This window comes from Numenius arquata, chromosome 10 (assembly GCF_964106895.1).
Source record: "Numenius arquata chromosome 10, bNumArq3.hap1.1, whole genome shotgun sequence".
Taxonomy (NCBI): Eukaryota; Metazoa; Chordata; class Aves; order Charadriiformes; family Scolopacidae; genus Numenius; species Numenius arquata.
Genome location: NC_133585.1, coordinates 36,286,079 through 36,303,407, shown reverse-complemented (window position 1 = coordinate 36,303,407; position 17,329 = coordinate 36,286,079). Strand labels below are relative to the sequence as shown.

The 17,329-nt window shown below is 40.6% G+C and overlaps 1 protein-coding gene across 1 annotated transcript in view; it reads left to right on the top strand.

Annotated features, from left to right (window-relative positions):
• The window catches only part of AFG2A (AFG2 AAA ATPase homolog A), a 203,039-nt gene extending 187,608 nt beyond the window's left edge, over positions 1-15,431 (top strand). Inside the window, exon 15 of the mRNA XM_074154986.1 lies at positions 15,095-15,431. Within this exon, the coding sequence (XP_074011087.1) occupies positions 15,095-15,271 (177 nt within the window). The 3' untranslated portion in view covers positions 15,272-15,431. The remainder of the gene's footprint in view (positions 1-15,094) is intronic.
• The last annotated feature ends 1,898 nt before the right edge of the window (positions 15,432-17,329 follow it).

The following is a 17,329-nucleotide window of genomic DNA, read 5'->3' as shown; positions in this document are numbered from 1 at the left end:
GAGAAGATTTTGTAAATAGCCAAGGATGTACAAAATTATAGCGTTAACAGCTGAATGTCACATCTTTTTCTCTCCATCAAAGTTTGGGTTATGCAAATAGCATTACGTTGACCCTAATTATGAAGTCCAGTGCTGATCTCAACTTTCAAACCCGCTATTCTGTGTGCAAAAATGTCAGCGTAAACTCTTGTTGAAACCATGTAAACTCAATCAGGATCTTCTTTTAATAGAGAAATCATATTACGAAATACATCCGCTCCCAATAGTTTTAAGAAATGCCTTGTGGCAATTAAAGCAATCACTTGCTTAGAAAATAATACCAGGTATATATCTAGCACATTTTTACTGTTTTTTCCCCTTCTAGATATACACTGTGTTAAAGAGGAGGATCAGCAGTCCATCATTAGTAACATAAATTAAGAAGTCCCTTAGTGGCTGACTTAATAATCAAGTATTAGCTAAAGGAGAACTGGAAAGTAGCATGTACATTTGCTGCATAGCTGACTTGCTGTAAGGTTGTCAGGCAGTACTTATTTATAAATCTTGCAAACCGAAAAAAAAACCTGATAAGATTACCGTGACATGACAAATGCTGGCTATAAATAGATTTTTGACTTCCTGCTCATCTTTTCTTTCTCCTGCCCTTCATACTCTGCTCCAGCATAACAGTCTGCTAGGGCTGTGCAGCTCCCCCAGGTGAAGGTCAGCTCTTGATATATTTTTGATCATCATGTAAAGTTCTCCTGTTAGTATGTGGTCCCCGTTTTAACCTCTTTGCAGATTCCCCCGATTATCCCAAATCACTTTCATATGGAGCTGAGGTTAAGCTTTATTTCTCTTGGCTTGTCCCTTCTGTAGCAGATACTTCCTCTTCACTTTGAAAGGACAAAGCGATGTTCAGCTGCCTGGGCTTGCGCCCAGCATTTGATTTATACATTATTTAATTTCCTTTAGAAAATTGGAAGCAGAACTTTAGGAGTGGAAGTCAGTCCTTTTCATTTGTTTAAGGATCTTTTAGGACTAATATAATCATCGATAGTAGATGTCAGCATGATTAGGGTGACTTAAGGTAAAGCAAAGAAAATTGAATACCAGGGGAAATTCTTTTGCAGTGGAGAGGGTGCCAAGATTTATAGCTGTGCACAACATCTGTGGGTTAAGAATTGTGGCATTAAAAAATGAAAATGGAAAATCATCGGGTTTTTGAGTGACACATTGAAGACACCTGCCTTCCCTTACTGCACAGCAAGCTGGGGCAAGAAAGGTTTGCAACCTTTGCGTTACATTTGCAATCCTTTCTTGGACTGCAGTGCTCTCTGGAACTTAATTCAACCAACTAACTAATTCTGCAGAAATTCTTCAGTTAGTCCGGAGGTTTTCATTTGGGCTGACTCTGCATTCACTTCTGCAATTAGGTCTGCACATGCCGTGAAGTGACTGCCAAGACAATTTGAAAATTTCTCATGCAGTAGAGTCAGGAAATTAAAAATTAACTCTGGAAAGGACATCATATAATATTTGGCAGTGTGGTTTGAATACTGTGTCCACTGAGGGGTGGAAGGTCCTCCTTTTACAAAAAAAAAAAAAAAAAAAAAAGAGTATGAATGTTGAAATATTTCTTCTGTGGGATTCTGAATGATCCACAGCTGAGGGAACTATCGGAAGGGGAAAGGCCTGTGGCGTACATGCGCTTATGGATACAATATGACTTGCTTGCGGCCTTTAATTTAGAAAAATAGCAATTAATGATGTAGAGTGAGAGTCCCACATTGTTTCAGGGCTCTGTGGTGTTACAGTTCCTGTTCCCGATGTGGTTATGTGGGGGGAAAAAGGACTTCAGTGCTGGAGCATCACTGTGACGCTGCACCCTTTGCCAATTCTCTCAGAGTTACGGTATTTGATTTGTAAGTCATTACTCCACTTGAGAAGTAGGAGATGCACATTACAGCATGAGCGAAGCTTTCTGAATTACAGCTGTACTCTACAACATCTACTGATGCAGCCAGTGAACACTCAGATGAGGCACTTCCTGTGTACCCTTTTGGCTAAAACAAGCACCTTCACGAATTCAGGCTGCTGAGGTGAGTAACAGTTGTGTGATGTCACACAAACGAAAGGCAGCTTCCCCATGGCATTTCATGTGTTTAAAACTTGCTTGTACCATACAAAGCAAACAACTGACATCACAAAGTTTTCCAGATACCATGAAAAGTATTAAATTTGATATTAAGTAGGAAATGTAAAGAACATCTCCTGCTCTTTACAGCACTGAGTAATTACAAATTTGGTTTTTGGTTCAGTATGGAAACCAGTGCTTCTGTGGTAGCATCCTGTATGTGTCGTCTTCATTCTTTTGATCATCTTTTACTATGTTTGGAGAGGGACTAAGACACTTGCTGCCCCAGTCCTGGTGTCTGTGCACCTAACATAAAATGAGTAACTATAATACACTGGAAAGTGGAAAGCTCATGCTTTCTCATGCACGTAGGTGATTCCCAAGCAAAATTTAGGAACACACATCTTGACAAGGGGCTGGGGACAATACCAGGTGTAGAAATCTATGCTAGGAAGACAGAGAAGCGTGAACTAAAAACAGTGTCAATGTTGCCCACTAATTAAGGTGTCCTTTATTTTCTGCCTCTTCCACTCACAGCCACTTGGAATGTGCTATTGAATGCTGTCATCCTTAGCATCCTCCTCTACACTTCTGTGCCATGCAAAGTAGACTCCTAGGTCACTTCTGAGCCTGCTAGATAGGCTAGAATGGCACTAAGGAGAGCAGTTGTGCTTTATTGTGTAATTAGATAACTTGGCTGTACAATTCAGCTAGTAGTAGTAAAATATTTATGGAAATTCATTAGAAGGCATACGTATGCTGCAAGCATCCACAACACTGCGGGTAGGAGGAGCAGATGATCTTTTCCTGTGTATTCACCCAGCTTCCCCCAAAGAAGACTGCTAGATATTTTGAAGATCCAGGCTTGCATATTTGTTGTACAGAGGCTTGCAGTACGGGCTAAGACTGCTTTTTGTTCTTACTCTTCAGGCTATAGATTTGAGGGCTGGCTAGGATCTATACAACCCACAGTACTGGGGTTCTTTTTCTCATTTTCTTCTTCTTCCCTTCTGCCAAAAGCCCTCCCAGCCCATGTCTTTACCTATTGCTCTCCATAATCATACAATCAGAATGGCTTGGGTTGGATGGTTGTTCCCTTCATCTTTCTTTCCTCCTTTGTGTAGCTGTTTGCACAAAGAGAGCTGATAAAATTCCTTTCTCTAGTGGTGGGAACCGGGAGGAACAGATTCTTTTCTCTGGCAGAGGTTACGCTTTGGTAGGTAAACCAGCCACACAGCAAGAGTTACGGTCCTACAGGAAACCTTACCATAACTTCAATTTGTAACTGTCCCTCCAACGTGGCACCTTGGGAGCACTTCAGTTGCACAGGCCAGTCCTGTTGCTGGTTGTACTAACATTTCTTAATGGCTTTCGAGGCTTTTTTTAGCTGTGGTCCTTAGTTCTGTTTAGTTGACCTTTCTCAGCTCACTCTTGTGGCATCCTCTGCAGTGCTGCAGCTATAGCAGCTCTTTCGGGTGTCATTCCCTCCTCCCTTGATCTCAGCCTCTGCCATGGTGTCAGATGCTATCCTGGCAAACCTTCCTGCTGCCAGGAAAGGTGGGAGACACCTGGCATTATCTCAATGACTGTGAAAACAGTAATACCGTATGCGACAGAATCTACAGATGGCCTTTTGCAAATGTTAAGCACCTACCTAACGGGTGTGACCACTCTCACCTTCCTCTGTCACTGCTGGGAAAGGGTACGTGCCTCTGCAGGGTTTAGGTAGCCCGAGGGACCTCCTGGGGGCTTGTGGATTTGTGCCTCCTGTGGAGAGGGCCCAGAGCTACTGGCCTTTGATGTCAGCACAAAGGCAAGGGCTTGAAGTGGGGAACTTTGAATGTAGAGCACTGTGGCCAAGGACAGCAAATGTCACAGAGCTTTAGGGGGATCCTCATGGCTGAACACTATTAAGCATAAATTTCATAAATTTCTGGCCTTAAATTGTTTGTGTATCGTGCTAGTCTTCAACTTCTAAGAAGTTCAAATGCTATTAACGTTAAAAAACAGGCTGCATACAACCCGGAGGAAAGGGAAGGGAGACTCCTCTGCTTCCTCCTATGCATATTTGCAAAAATGTTGAGGATAATTTTTGAGCGTAAAACATCTTTGCTAAGTGAAGAGGAATGCAAATGACCCATTTTCTAAGTCTTCATAGTGCTGGAAATTTGCATTACATTGTCTTGCCGAGACAAGGAAGGAGGGGGAGAAAACCCAAGAGACCAAGGAGATTTTCGCAATAACATGGCACAAAGTGAGGAGTTTACAAGTAAGAAAGAGAAGAAATGGAGGAATTTGCTAAATTAGATCTGTTATCCACGGAGTAGCAGATCCAGTGATCCAGAATACTGAAGTGATTTTCAGACATGACATGGATTCAGTTTTCTCAGCTGCAGAAGTGCACTCAAATGAGAAGTTTTCCTGTTAACAAGGCAAAAGCAGATGCCTTGTTAATCTGGTCACTCACAACTTTTCACTGAAGGTAAGTGACAGCTCCCATTACAGGTTCTTACATTTCAGCATTTTAACTTATGCTGCCTCATTCTGTTCTTCAACTCCTTCCCAGAGTGATGGGGGCCAACTATACTGGTAACAAGCTGCTCCTCTTGTGAGGGAGTTGGTCCTTGGGGATAGTGCTGTGAATCCTTCACGGTGCGCACTCGGTGATTCACCGGACTGGGTAATTTTGGACCAGAAGCAGTGTGTCACATTTACCTATGAACTTCGTACAGTAGACACAACAGTGATACATCTGAGATGTATTGTTCGAGGCTTTTATTGAAACTAAAAGTGGTTAGCAGATATGCTGTTATTGATAGTAGAATTGTATTAATTGTTTTATGACTGAATAACTCAAGATATTGGGATTTTTTTAAGCACGCAGCTATTAAAACCTGATTGAGGGGTGTCAAGTCAGAACACTGAAGTCCTTATGGGAAACATGGGGGCTGCCCACCTGAAAGTGCCACTTGCAAGGCTGTCTGCACTGGTGAATGTCTCTCTATATATGCCAGACATATACTTTTCTTAATTAGATGCATCACGCATTGGCTTTAGAATTGGCAGATGAGTGAAAGAAGTTGCACAAGTGAAAGCATTTGTACATAGGTTCAGCATATCTTGAAGCTTCGGTGTGCTTTAAACCCACTTTCTGCTGCAGTCTTGTCCTCTACCTGCCTTCCTCCCTTGCCAGCCTCCCTGCCTGCATCCTGGGTGAGCCAGTTCAGGGTGCTAAACAAGCAAAAACTGCTCTCTTCTGTGTTGCTGGAATAGGTTTCTGCTGGTTAGCACTCGAACAGGCTCATTGAGGGGCCAGATCAAAAAGAGGTGGTGACCAGTGCATCACTGGTTTAAACTGACTGTTGGGAAGCACAGGTCACACTGTCATGTTTGTCTCACTGCCATTTTATTGACTTCTGTTTCATTAAAATATACCCCTTACATAAATCCTTAACTCAAGGCAATTGTTGGTATATTACTTTTCTTGTTTCATAAATTTATATCATTCATTGTGTGTGTTTTCCTGCTATAATTACTCCTTTTCTTTTCTTGCACAAGCAAAACTTGCATTAAAACTTACTTAAAGTCTTTTACCAGTCTTTTTGCTTCCTCCTTAAGGAGTAATAACTACACAGAGGCATCTAACTGTTGCTAACAGCATTGCTTTCTAGGTCTGACTGTCGTCCCAGCCATATTCTGCCTCTCTGGAATGCAGGCATGCAGTAGCCCTCCTCCCTGATTTTCTTGGGAAACATGAGCAGCTGGGTGTCATGGGAAGCTCCAAGAGGTAAACTTAGAAACAGTCCAAAATTCCTCTAGCATTCTGCTGAGGAACTAGATACTCCACAGGAGATACCTCGCACCTTCCAGGAGCTGAGAACCCAATAAATAAAAAAGCAAGAGAGCTTCCATTAAGGACATTATTCATCTTACAATCTAAAGGCCCAACACAACAAATGTCTTTTTTCACTCCTTGCCTCAACTCAGGATGTCTCTGCATGTGTAAATAGCCATATAGAGACCCACAAAGTACATATCTCTCTTATTATTGTAGAATTTGTATACTTTCTATCCAAACTAGTAGAAACACTAGGACTCCAGAAGATTTGCTAGACTTTCTGGCTATCATTTCTAACTGAAATGGTTTGCTTTTACTATATTGTGTTATGATATCTCATACATAGGTAACTACAAATGCAGTTGCTATTAACCTGCTATGCAAGATCCAAATCAATACTTGCCATAGCTCCAAAGACAGGATGAGAGGAAGAGTTTTTAAAAAAAAAACAAAAACATGAAAAAAGAATTTTTTGCTTTCCTTTTTGCTGTGTAGATTCAAAAGTTTAGGGCTCTACCAGTCTTTTAATGGTGATATAATGTAAAAGAAATGCTGCTGGAGCTGAAAGGAGTTGAAAGACAGTTCTAGACTGGCTGTGCTCTACTGACGGAAAAAATAAATGTTTTCAGGGAAGGGAGGGCACTTCTCTCAATTCCTTTTGTAGAATTGCTTTTATTTGCTTTGTTTTGATACGAGTCTAAGGCCTGTGCAACTCTCCCAGGTTAAACCTGAGAAAGGAATTACTGGTTTGAGAAGCAAAGGCTTGAATTATTTTTCAGTGCAAGAAATATGGAATATGCTGAATGTATCACCCAACCTCGTATCTCTCTGCCTCAAAATCTGAAAAGCAAGCAAGCAAACGCAGCAACTGCTTAACACCTACACTGTTATAGGTTGCATAAGGTAGAAGCTGCCAAATCTGTTTTGTAGTTTTTTTCTTTTGTTTTGCTTTTCTAGAGAGAAACTCATGACAGCTACAGCTAATGATGTCCTCCAAGCCTTCTAGTTTAAAATTTTTAGTTGCATAATTCAATCTGTCTTGCTAGTGGCGTTCAGCAAAATAGCACTGGCTCTATGTACAGGTCCTCTGTCAAAACAGCATACTGTGAGTGAGAACACAGTATTCTGTTAATTACTTTTAATTAAAATGAGCGCGTACACACACACACATATACATATAGAAAGACTGTTTTTCTAGTGGCTTGGCTTCCTTTTCCTCATTGAAGGGAAGAAGTTAAACTTTCTCATTAAATGTTTACATAAAAATGAAATAATTCTGAGGTTAACCAGAAATGCAGCTTAATCTTGTATAGAAACATGTGTGTGATTTTTTTTTTATTTATTTTTTTTTAGTTGCACAAATATAGCTGAAACTTGAAGTTGGCAGAGAATGCTGTTTAAAAATATTTAGTCCTAGCATGTAAAAACTCGTTTTGTTACGGAATTCCTTTGTGAAAGGTGCAGCTATGCCATGTCTCTGCCAAAGTGATGGGAGCCATATCGACAGAGCGCGTTTTGGAAAATAGCTGCATTTTGGGCTTGTAGTTACAAAAGTTAAATTGGAATTTACATGTTTTATATATTGCTTGGAAGGATACTGCATCTAGTAATATTTTTTAAGAGAGTGGAAAGAAGAAAAAAGAAGGCTTGCAGACGGAGTCAAAGCTTCGCTCTGTTAGAACATGTCGGGATGAGCAGAGGTATGTGTGATGACACTTAGCATGTACCACTGAAGGCTCTGGTTTATTCTCTTTAGCTGTCATCATGTGCTATAGTTATGATACATATGCTTAATTTTGGCTACATATCTCATCTTTCCCTTCTCTTCTCTGGGCGTATTTAAGCTTTATAGAATAATAAGAGCTACTGATACATGTGATACTGTCTGCTGCCCAGGCACAACCCGTGCTCAGGTTTTAGTACTGTAAGAGCAATTAAACGCAGCATATTTTGGTCACTGCTGTCTCGTTAACTGTTGCCACAGTGCCGTTGTCCCACAAGAGCCACTGGCCAGTTGTCTGGCTCATCCCTTGATGGTCATGCCAGGCTCTGTAGCACTGGGTGACCACAGCAAGTAGATGAGGTGAATTTGAAGCTTGGCCATCCTGGCTGAGACTGGAAGGAGGGGGCGGAAGGAGGACTCAGTCTCTGCTGTGGCCCCCCCAAGGCAACTGTGGCCACCATGGAAAGAGCTGAGTGGGAACCATCGTCGTGGTCAAAACAGATGTACTCAGGTGGCACGACCACTTTCTGTCCCTGTGCAGCACCTCAGGTGGGCTGTGGACACCCACGTGCATGGTCACATGCACACCAATCTGCAAAATTGCACAAATAAGCAGATTGTAGATTAAATAGTGAAGATCTGGGCCTGTCTGTACTGAACTAAGGCCACTTACAGACATCATTAAAGGAGCTGGTTTTGTTCAATTACATTTCCGTAACTTCTCATAAAAGAAATCGGGAATAGCAGAGATTGTTTGCTCAGCCTGTTGGATGAGGGACAGGAGGGACACATGATACCTCTCCTTTTTATTTAAGAATTGCAAAGATGCTGCTTCATCACTACAGACCTGTTTTAAAGTAGACTATTCAAAGTCTGCTCATCTTGAATGCCTCCTTAATAAACGAGAAAGAAGTATTCTATCTTTTTATAAAAAGTAATATTTAATGATAGGATACTATTGCAGAGGATGGCTGCAATGCAAATAGGAACTCATCTGTTCCAAGGCAGTGTTCATGAATACAGGACCATAACAGATGTATGCACTTCAACTTGAGAAAAACTAATAACGTTTTAAAACATAGTTGCTTAGAGATCACAGAAGCCTCTGTCTCTCTGAGGCACTTGTGTGGCCTGTGAGTGCCTTGCACACTTTAGTTAGGACAGTTTTATAGAGCAACAATCATGTATTAAGTAAATTCACTGCAAAACTCCAGTGGTAGGTACAGTACATGAATCTGAGGAATGAATGGATACTGTATGAAAAGCATTATGCTAATATACTTTATCATTTTCTGGTTAGAGTAGATTATTTTCCATTTGCAAAATGCCCAAATGTATAATCCATCCTGTTTAAATCTACAGATAATAGAATTGCATGGATGAAGAGATACACATACAGGGATGTTTCTTTGTCTTTTAAAGATTAGATCAAAACTTACTGCAGGATGATCATATATTTTGTAGTATTGGAAACTCTTCCTCCTACACAGAACAAGATTGGTAGTGGTCTGTAAAAATTTCTTTTCTCAGGGTAGAGAAAAAATGCATGTTATCTTGTATTTTCCCATTTTATCTGGTTTATATGTGATACAGGAAAGTTGAAGCATGAGAGAAGTGCTAAATTTAAGCCTTTTTGTAATACATCAGAAACTTCACCTCTCACCAGTTAAGAGCCTCTCAGTTTAGCCCATTTTAAGGGAAAAATGGTTTTTTGTGACATCTTAAAATAGCATTTTTCTCTTTAAAAGTAGCATGTTGTACAAAAACGTTATCTAGGGCACATCTCCCCGGCCCAGCCAGCATCATGCTGGGGTACCTGAGGCAGTTCAGACAGACCTCTGCGGGCACCAGAAGCGGTGCGGGGATGCTCAGAGAGGGTAAGCGAGCGCAGGTCGCGTCGAGGTGATCCAGCAGCTCTCTGCGAGTGGAGGAAGGGGCACTTGCCGTGCTCTCCACCCTTCCTGTGCTGACCGGGGCTTGTCGAATCCCCCCTGTGAGCCCAGCTCAATACCCCAGCGGCAAGCTAAGGCTGTTTTTTATTTTTCTGGATTAGTTTTCTGATGGTCTGGTGCATTGAATCAGTTAATGAAAGGGCCAGCTTAGTGCCGGAGCCAGCACAAGAGAGGTGGGAACCCGCAGCAGGCAGCGGGTGGTGCCTGCACAAAGGAGAAGGGGGGAAGAGGGGCCACAGCATCCCACACTTTGAGTGGGAGTGACCTGCTGGGGGTGGCAAAAACCTCGAGGTATTTACCATCTCTACCCAGCACTGCACTGATCCTTGTACAAATCCCTTGTGGAAAGTTGAATTTAAGTAAATTTGAGAATCCAGTCAGCAACCTGTTCCTGCTGCTCCCTTTTAGCCTCCCTGCTTACGGTCCATCACCTCCTCATTTATTTTCTCTTCCCACTTTGTGGAAAGGCGTCCATGCTCACCTCTTTCCTCAATCAAGTGATGGTCCTGTGTTCTGAGAGCTTTCCAACTTCCCTGGTTTTGTGGGGATAAGGCTATCGCTCTCTGTAGGGCAGCTTCTGATGCAGAGGCAAGAGGAGATGCCTGACACAGGTAGGAATTTGCCTGGGTGAGAAACAGATGTCCTGACCCAGGAGTTATTCATGTCTTTTTAAAATGCCATGCATGAACCTTTTCTCTCTCCTTAACGGAGCGGGAAAGTGACCTCCCCAAACGCATACACGGTCTGCCTTTGAGGCTGCCTAGCAGGCGTGCACCGCACGGGCGCACAGCCTCGCAGGTAGTTTTCATCCAGGAAGCACCACAATTTGCCCTATTCACAAACCGCAGGGTACTATTCTGTTTCCAGGCTCCTAATCCCTCTTACACACAATCCCTTACAACTTTAACTGGCGGGGCGGAGGAGCAAGTTAAAAAGGAAGGAAAAAGGAAAATGAAACACAATGTACAGCCAGCCAGAGGCTGCCAGTTACTACGCACACAATTGACACCAGCTGCAGCCCAATTAAACCCGACATTCACAGGTGTTCCCAACAGACTCTGCACTAACAAAACCACTTTCTTGAAAATACCTAAGGCTTTAACACAGAAGCTCATTTCTTTTTTCCTCTTTTTTTCTTTTTTTTTTTTTTAAAAAAAAAAAAAAAAGATTCTTTAAAGCTATTTAGAGCACTTTAAATACAAAGAAGCTGAAAAGGACTTTCAGTCCACTGGAAAGGGTTGGTGCTTAATGCCAGAATGGGGGAGAATCGGCCAAGCTGAATCAGCCAGTGTAACCATTGGTTTCGGGAGAAAGATGGGTTATGCTGAATGCTGTTTATTCAGGGAATGGTAACTGGCACTGTGCATTTTATTGTTGCTGGGAGTGAAATGGGGAGGAGGGAATGACTAGGTGTAAATCCATTTCTTTTGGGGACTCATCATTGTTTTCACCATAGCCATGAGCTTGTGTGTGGCTTTGCTTGTTACTCATCAGTGTCTGTGTGGTTCAGATAGCAAATTTGAGTTCTCCTTTCCTCCCAGGATAACTTGATACAGTCAACTTTTTGAATTTGAAGTAGGATTCTAAAGTAGTTGTTTATTTTCTGATCTTAAAGCACTCATTCAGATGATAAATCATTCCTTTAAAAAATGGTAATCTGTTTTTAATACATGAATTCAAAATTATTCCCACACTAAGAGAGAACTGCAGACAGCAGACTGATGCATAGGTCAGTAATTTGGTCTCATTCCACTGAAAATGAGAATCGTGTTTGTTAAACTTTCGTTTATAATGATATTAATAATCAAACTAGGGTATATTCTGATACTTATAGATTCAATAGTATTCAACCACACCTGGCCTGCTATTCATCTCTGCAATAAAAACCCACACCTCAGCAGTTATTGCTTAATTACCTGCTGCCTGGTCTGTTGCTGTTTAATCACTTTTGTTTCTGACAGTCACTTAATGTCTTCATTACTACTTTAACAGGCGATGCTAAAAGCCACTCTATATTCAGATGCAGTCAGGAATATCTATTTTGCCCTGCAATATATCAAGCTGCGATTTTGCCTTTGGAACAAGACTAGGACATTATTATTATTCCTTGCAACACACAAAGATCCAAAAGACTGCACTTTTTTTGTCTTTTTTTTTTTTTTTTATACTAAAAGGTAAAAATGGTGATCCCTTGGATTTATATTTGAAAATAATTAAGGATTGTCTTAAAACTGGCAGACAGATAGTTTTGGTTCACAGCATTCATTTATAGAGGCAGGCAGAGGCTATTTGTGCTGATAAGTGCAGTGGAAAGAAAAGAAAATCACTCAGTCTTCAAAATCACGAGTATATGACCTAAATTACAGGAAAACATACTGGAGGCAGTGGGGATGATTTTCTGAGAAAAATCATCTCGGTGCTAATATGATGGGAAATACAATAGTAGGAAAGGAACTGGAAGCAACCCCGAAGCAGTGCTGCGCTGTGGTGCCGCTGCCTCTGTGCCTGGCACGGCGTCGGCCCCTCACCAGCGAGAGGATGGGGCAGAGCTCGCGGAGCCGACATGGCGGGCGGGCTGGAGGATGGACACATTCTGCAGGAGCAGGGACTGAATCACTTAGGGCTCTTCAGCTTGCAAAGACTTGACTGAGAGGGGGTGAGATAAAACTCTGTAAAATCATTGATGATATGAGGAAGGCGAACGGGGAACAACAGATGAATCACCGTTCTCATAACACAGGAACTTGGAGGCACTTGTTGAAATTGCCAGGTTTAAAACAAACAAAAGCGCTTTTTTTATACAATGTATGATTAGACCGTGGCACTCATTACAGGGTGATGTTGTGGAGGCCAAAAGGAGAAGTGATTTAAGAAAGTAACTGAACAAGTTCGTTGAGGATAGGTCTGTTGCAAGGTTTTAAAACTGATGGTCTAGGTGCAGCCTCTGGTTTTGGGGTGCCGCTAAGGCTGGGCAGGATCCCTACCTTCCTGCAAAGCTGCTGGGTTTCTTTGTTGTCAATTAGCCCCTCCTGCTACCTTCCCTCTTTGCCTCACTTGACTCAATATTTGTTGGTTTTTAATGTAGGCAGAAATGACAATTAAAAACCCTTCAGTTCCTTGGTCTAGTAAGAAATATCCTAATGTGACTGTCACAAGAAATATCTATAAAAAACCTACACACCTTAGGCCAGTAACGCAGCAGATTTCACCAGATGAATTCACTCTCATTTCACTGTGGCTATATTACTACTAGTGTTTGCTTTCCACGAGTGATTTAGCTTTACTAGCTAGTGAGAATGCTTGTGAGGGCTTTTTTTTTTTTTTTAAGTTTGCATACTTGAACGAAGAAAAATAATCAAACTTGCCTTGTCGAATCTCTTACCTCAGAAACCTGATACTCTGCATTAGCCGAGGAATGGAAACAATGCCATGTGACTCCTGCGACCAGACGCGAGGGCCCAAATTTTAAACACTGTCCCGTAATGTCATTTATTACTCAATAATATATAAAAGATTTAGTCCACAAATATTCTGACTGCAGCCAGGAAAAGAGAAAAGGAAAATTCATGCCTTAAAATGCTTTCCTTTTTCCTTAAAAGCAGTTCAAATGCATCTGGAAGGCCAAAAAAAAAACAAAAAACAAAAAACTTTTCCGGTGCTTCCTCATGTCTAGTAATTCTCAGATATTACAGAACTTATGGTTCAGTCTTTACTAAAAATGGTAAAACAAAAAATCCTTTGGAGGTTAATTATCACTGTTACTGATGCTCTCGGCAGAGCACAGAGAAAACGTAAAAGCATCATCAGAAATATCAGCTTATGAGCAAATTCCTCCAAAGTGTACCGGTGTACAAGTGGAACAGGAAGGAATGAGATTGGCACTGGTGTTCCTTCCTTTTTGGATCTGCCAACTTGACAGCCTTTCCTTCAGCTTCTCCTTCAGTAAAACATATGAGCTCCTAACAAGCGAACATCTTGTGCTGTAATGATACCCTGCTGCCCAATTTTAATGCTGTAGATCGGCGATGGTCTCTGTGAGCAGAACAGGATGGACAAAACTGGCTGTACTGCATTTGGGGCTTTTTAAATAATGCTTGTGAAAACCCCCAGAAGGTCTTTTCTTCTTTGTTTTGTGGAAAACTTGACATTAGTGCAGTATTTATCAAGAGGAAATGGACACCTCTTTCAAAGACCAACACAGGTTTAGAGTCCAGGATGCTTGGACTCTGTTCTTCCATCATCAGTCTTCTCCCTTTTGAAAGATTTCTGGGTTTGTGTTAGGCAGGGATGGGGGTCAGTTTCATCTGGTTTGTGGTTTTTAATTTTTCTTTAAGTAGCTTTATATTTGTGTTAGAGATAGGGAAATAATCGCACTGTCTACTTAAACAAAAACCTGAATGGAAAGACCAAGATCCCTGTGTTACTTTCTGGATAATGTATTAGTTATCTCCGCAAGAAGCTAGTGCACTAAATCTCAGCTACGCTTCCATGTTTAACTGTCTCTGAAGTCCTGAAAAGCATTAAAATGCGTAACAGCAGTGTTTAGCTTCACTGCTCATTAGAGCAGCACAGAACTAATAGTAATATTGTTGTAACTTGACAAAGCCATCTAAATCCATGCATGTTTTCTTGTGAAAGCTTCCTAAACATGCTGCTAAATCCTCTAAAAAGCTACTAAACGGCTTTGGCAACCATTAGCACAGCATAAGCGGGGGAACTCTTTTCACTAAGTGAACAAACAGAGAAAATATGCTGAATAGCTGGACAAATGTGTTTCAGCTGGCTCTTTCATTTACAGATATAAGGGAGCAGTCAATATCAATCACTGTTTTCCCTGTTGCACTGGAAATCACAATATCTCTTTTCATTCCGCAAGCTCTTTTCACCACAGTAATGTGTCTTTAGAGTGACACTGGCATCAGTCTGTTTCCGCTGCCTGAAGTCCAGAGAGCTTAAAAACACATTGCAGGGTATGAGACCTTAACCCTCCTCCCCTTCCACACACCCCTCTCCTTCTAGCCTTCCTTTCTGAATTAATTGTTTTTACTTCTTTCCCAGCATAAAGCTGAGAAAGAAAAGTGCCCGCAGAGCCTGGGAATATCTGCTCTTGCACTTTGGGGACGGAAAAATGTATCGCTGGTTGTTGGGGTTCTAATTTATCAGGTGTTGCGGGGAGTTTAACACAAGGTAATATGATTATCAAGTTAATTTGCAGTATACTGTAATATGAAATGCAATGTTTCTGTGGTTTGAATTTCGAGCTATATCCTGTTTCTTGGATGTCCTACTCGCCCGCAACCCCATTTATTAAAAAAAAAAAAAAAGTTGGAGAAACTCTGTCCTTGTGAGTATCTGGCATTTGGATTATGTCGATATTCTTGGGTTTGCTTTTTTTCCTTTCAAGTAATATATTTTATTATAATAATGCTATGTGTTGGTGGTTTTTTTTTATTGTTTCTTTGCAGATAACAGCCGTCTGTAGAGAAGCAGCCCTCCTAGCTCTTCAGGAAGACATACATGCCAAATCTATCATGGGACGGCACTTTCGGTACGCACTGACTGTCGTGACCCCAAGGATTCCCGATTCGTTAATCCGGTTTTATGCAGATTATCAGCAGCAAAGCGGACTGCACGCACTTTGAAAGGCAAATTAATACATACCCCCATTCATGGTGTGAATAGCAAATTTCCTTTGTAAAGCTGTCAAAGGCCAAAGAATTTTGTATTGTAAGTGGGTGGAGTGTCTGAAGTTAACTAAAGTGCGGAATTGTCATAATAAATGCGTGTGGAAGTTTCCAGTGCAACAGATATTGTCCAAAAGTTTATATTTTACAATTTCAGTGGTATAAGCTGCATTTTAGCAGTAGTAAGATTGCTGGTTTAAGTCAGTTTATCTAGTGTATATCTGTGTACTAATAAAATAATTATCAAATTCTGAATTTTTGATGTATTCGTGACCCTAAAGAGAGTGACATTACTGTCTTCATTTGGTCCTGCCTCAACCACAGTTTAATCCCAGGGACCATCCCAGTGAGATGCAGACCTGGGGAGCGGCCTCACTGCAAAAAATGCTGAAAATTATTCTGAATCTTTTGATTTATGATCTCCAGAAAAGCTGCCAAACAGGCTTGCCGAACATAGAGCTTTCCAAGATAAAGCTAAGGTATCCTGATTGATTGCAGCGAAACATTTATCTTTGGTCTTAAAGAACTCCTTTTTACACCTGCTGGGAAGTAGGCACCTCAAAAGTTGTGCATCCCTTGTCTAACCTGAAACCACTGCCAGGTGTCAGGGAAAGATTTTTGTTTCCGTTTGTTCGTTTCCATCAAAATAAATAGGAATGTTGATTGGTAATTTAAAGCTTGCCACTTCAAATCCTAACGAATCCTAATTAATAAGAGAACCTCATTGCAAAAACTGTTATAAATGACCACAAAATAGTTCAGGGACAGATAAAATCTTTCCAATTTATTTGTTATATCATCTGTTGAAAGGACGACAGGTCCTTATGGGCTCTCTGCTCTTGCACTCAGTGTGAAACGCAGTTAAGCAAATTTATTTTCAGCCTTTTTCCCCAAAGTAGAAAGACTGAGCTTTTCTATTCCAGACATGAAGAACAAAGGGAAAGGTAAAGCAAAACCAATACAAACTTCAACAATTTTTTTTAAAAAAGAAGGTGACAAAACTCTGAATTTCAGTGCATGTTCCCTGGTGTTTTGCAAGTAAGTAGAAGATTTTACAGGTCAAAATTTTAGCCAAATCCTGCTTTCACTTGTTGGAGTAAACATGAAATGTCATTTCAGACCTTATGTAAGGATTTTTTAAAAATTTTTTTATTGATGGTTCTGAAGACTTTTTTTTCTTGCAGTCATTATATTTGTATTCATGAGAGTAATAATTATTTATATTTTTTATCATTTTATGAGAAAATTGTATATAGCGGTCTAAGATTTCTATGATATTTATTTATATTATCAATATGCAACTGAAAAAGTAATCTCTTGGGCTTTATTATGGATTTTCTCTCATAGTTCCACTCTGTACACAATTTGTAGCTTTTAAACAGAAATGTACTATTTTAAATTTGAACTTTTCTATTACTTGTATTCTAACCTCTTGTTGCTATAATCAGAATTTAATTTTACTATCACTGAGAAGGATTAGAGGATGAGGAAAAGCAGGTCGTTTACTTCACTCATCTGATATATGTGCAGGTTTTTTAATTTTTTTTCATTGTTTGACTCTTTAATAGTACAACAGGCTATTACTATAGTACAACTGACTGTTGTACTAATAGTACAACAGAGGGAATTAAGAAAATTATAAATTGGAAAAGTTGCCTTGGGGATCAAAACTGCATTTGAAACTACCTTACCCTTCTTTTCTAAATTCTGTACACTCCAACTTGAAGCTCAGGATGCAAACCATTTATTGTAACCGTTACACTTTTGACGTTTCCAAAAACTAAATGCCATTCCATTTTTCCCTGGCACTTTCCTCCAGTGTGTGTTCCTGAAGAGAGGAAAGTGAGACTGTAGTTTTTACTGCCAATAACGAATTCTGTTTATACTTTTTTTATCCTAAATATAACATGATGTTATGCTCCAGATGAGTGGCAAAACTGGATCGCCATTCCTTGGGAAGTGCTGGGATCCCTTGGGAAAGTGCACCAAGGCACGAGTCTGAACCGAGAAACTAAG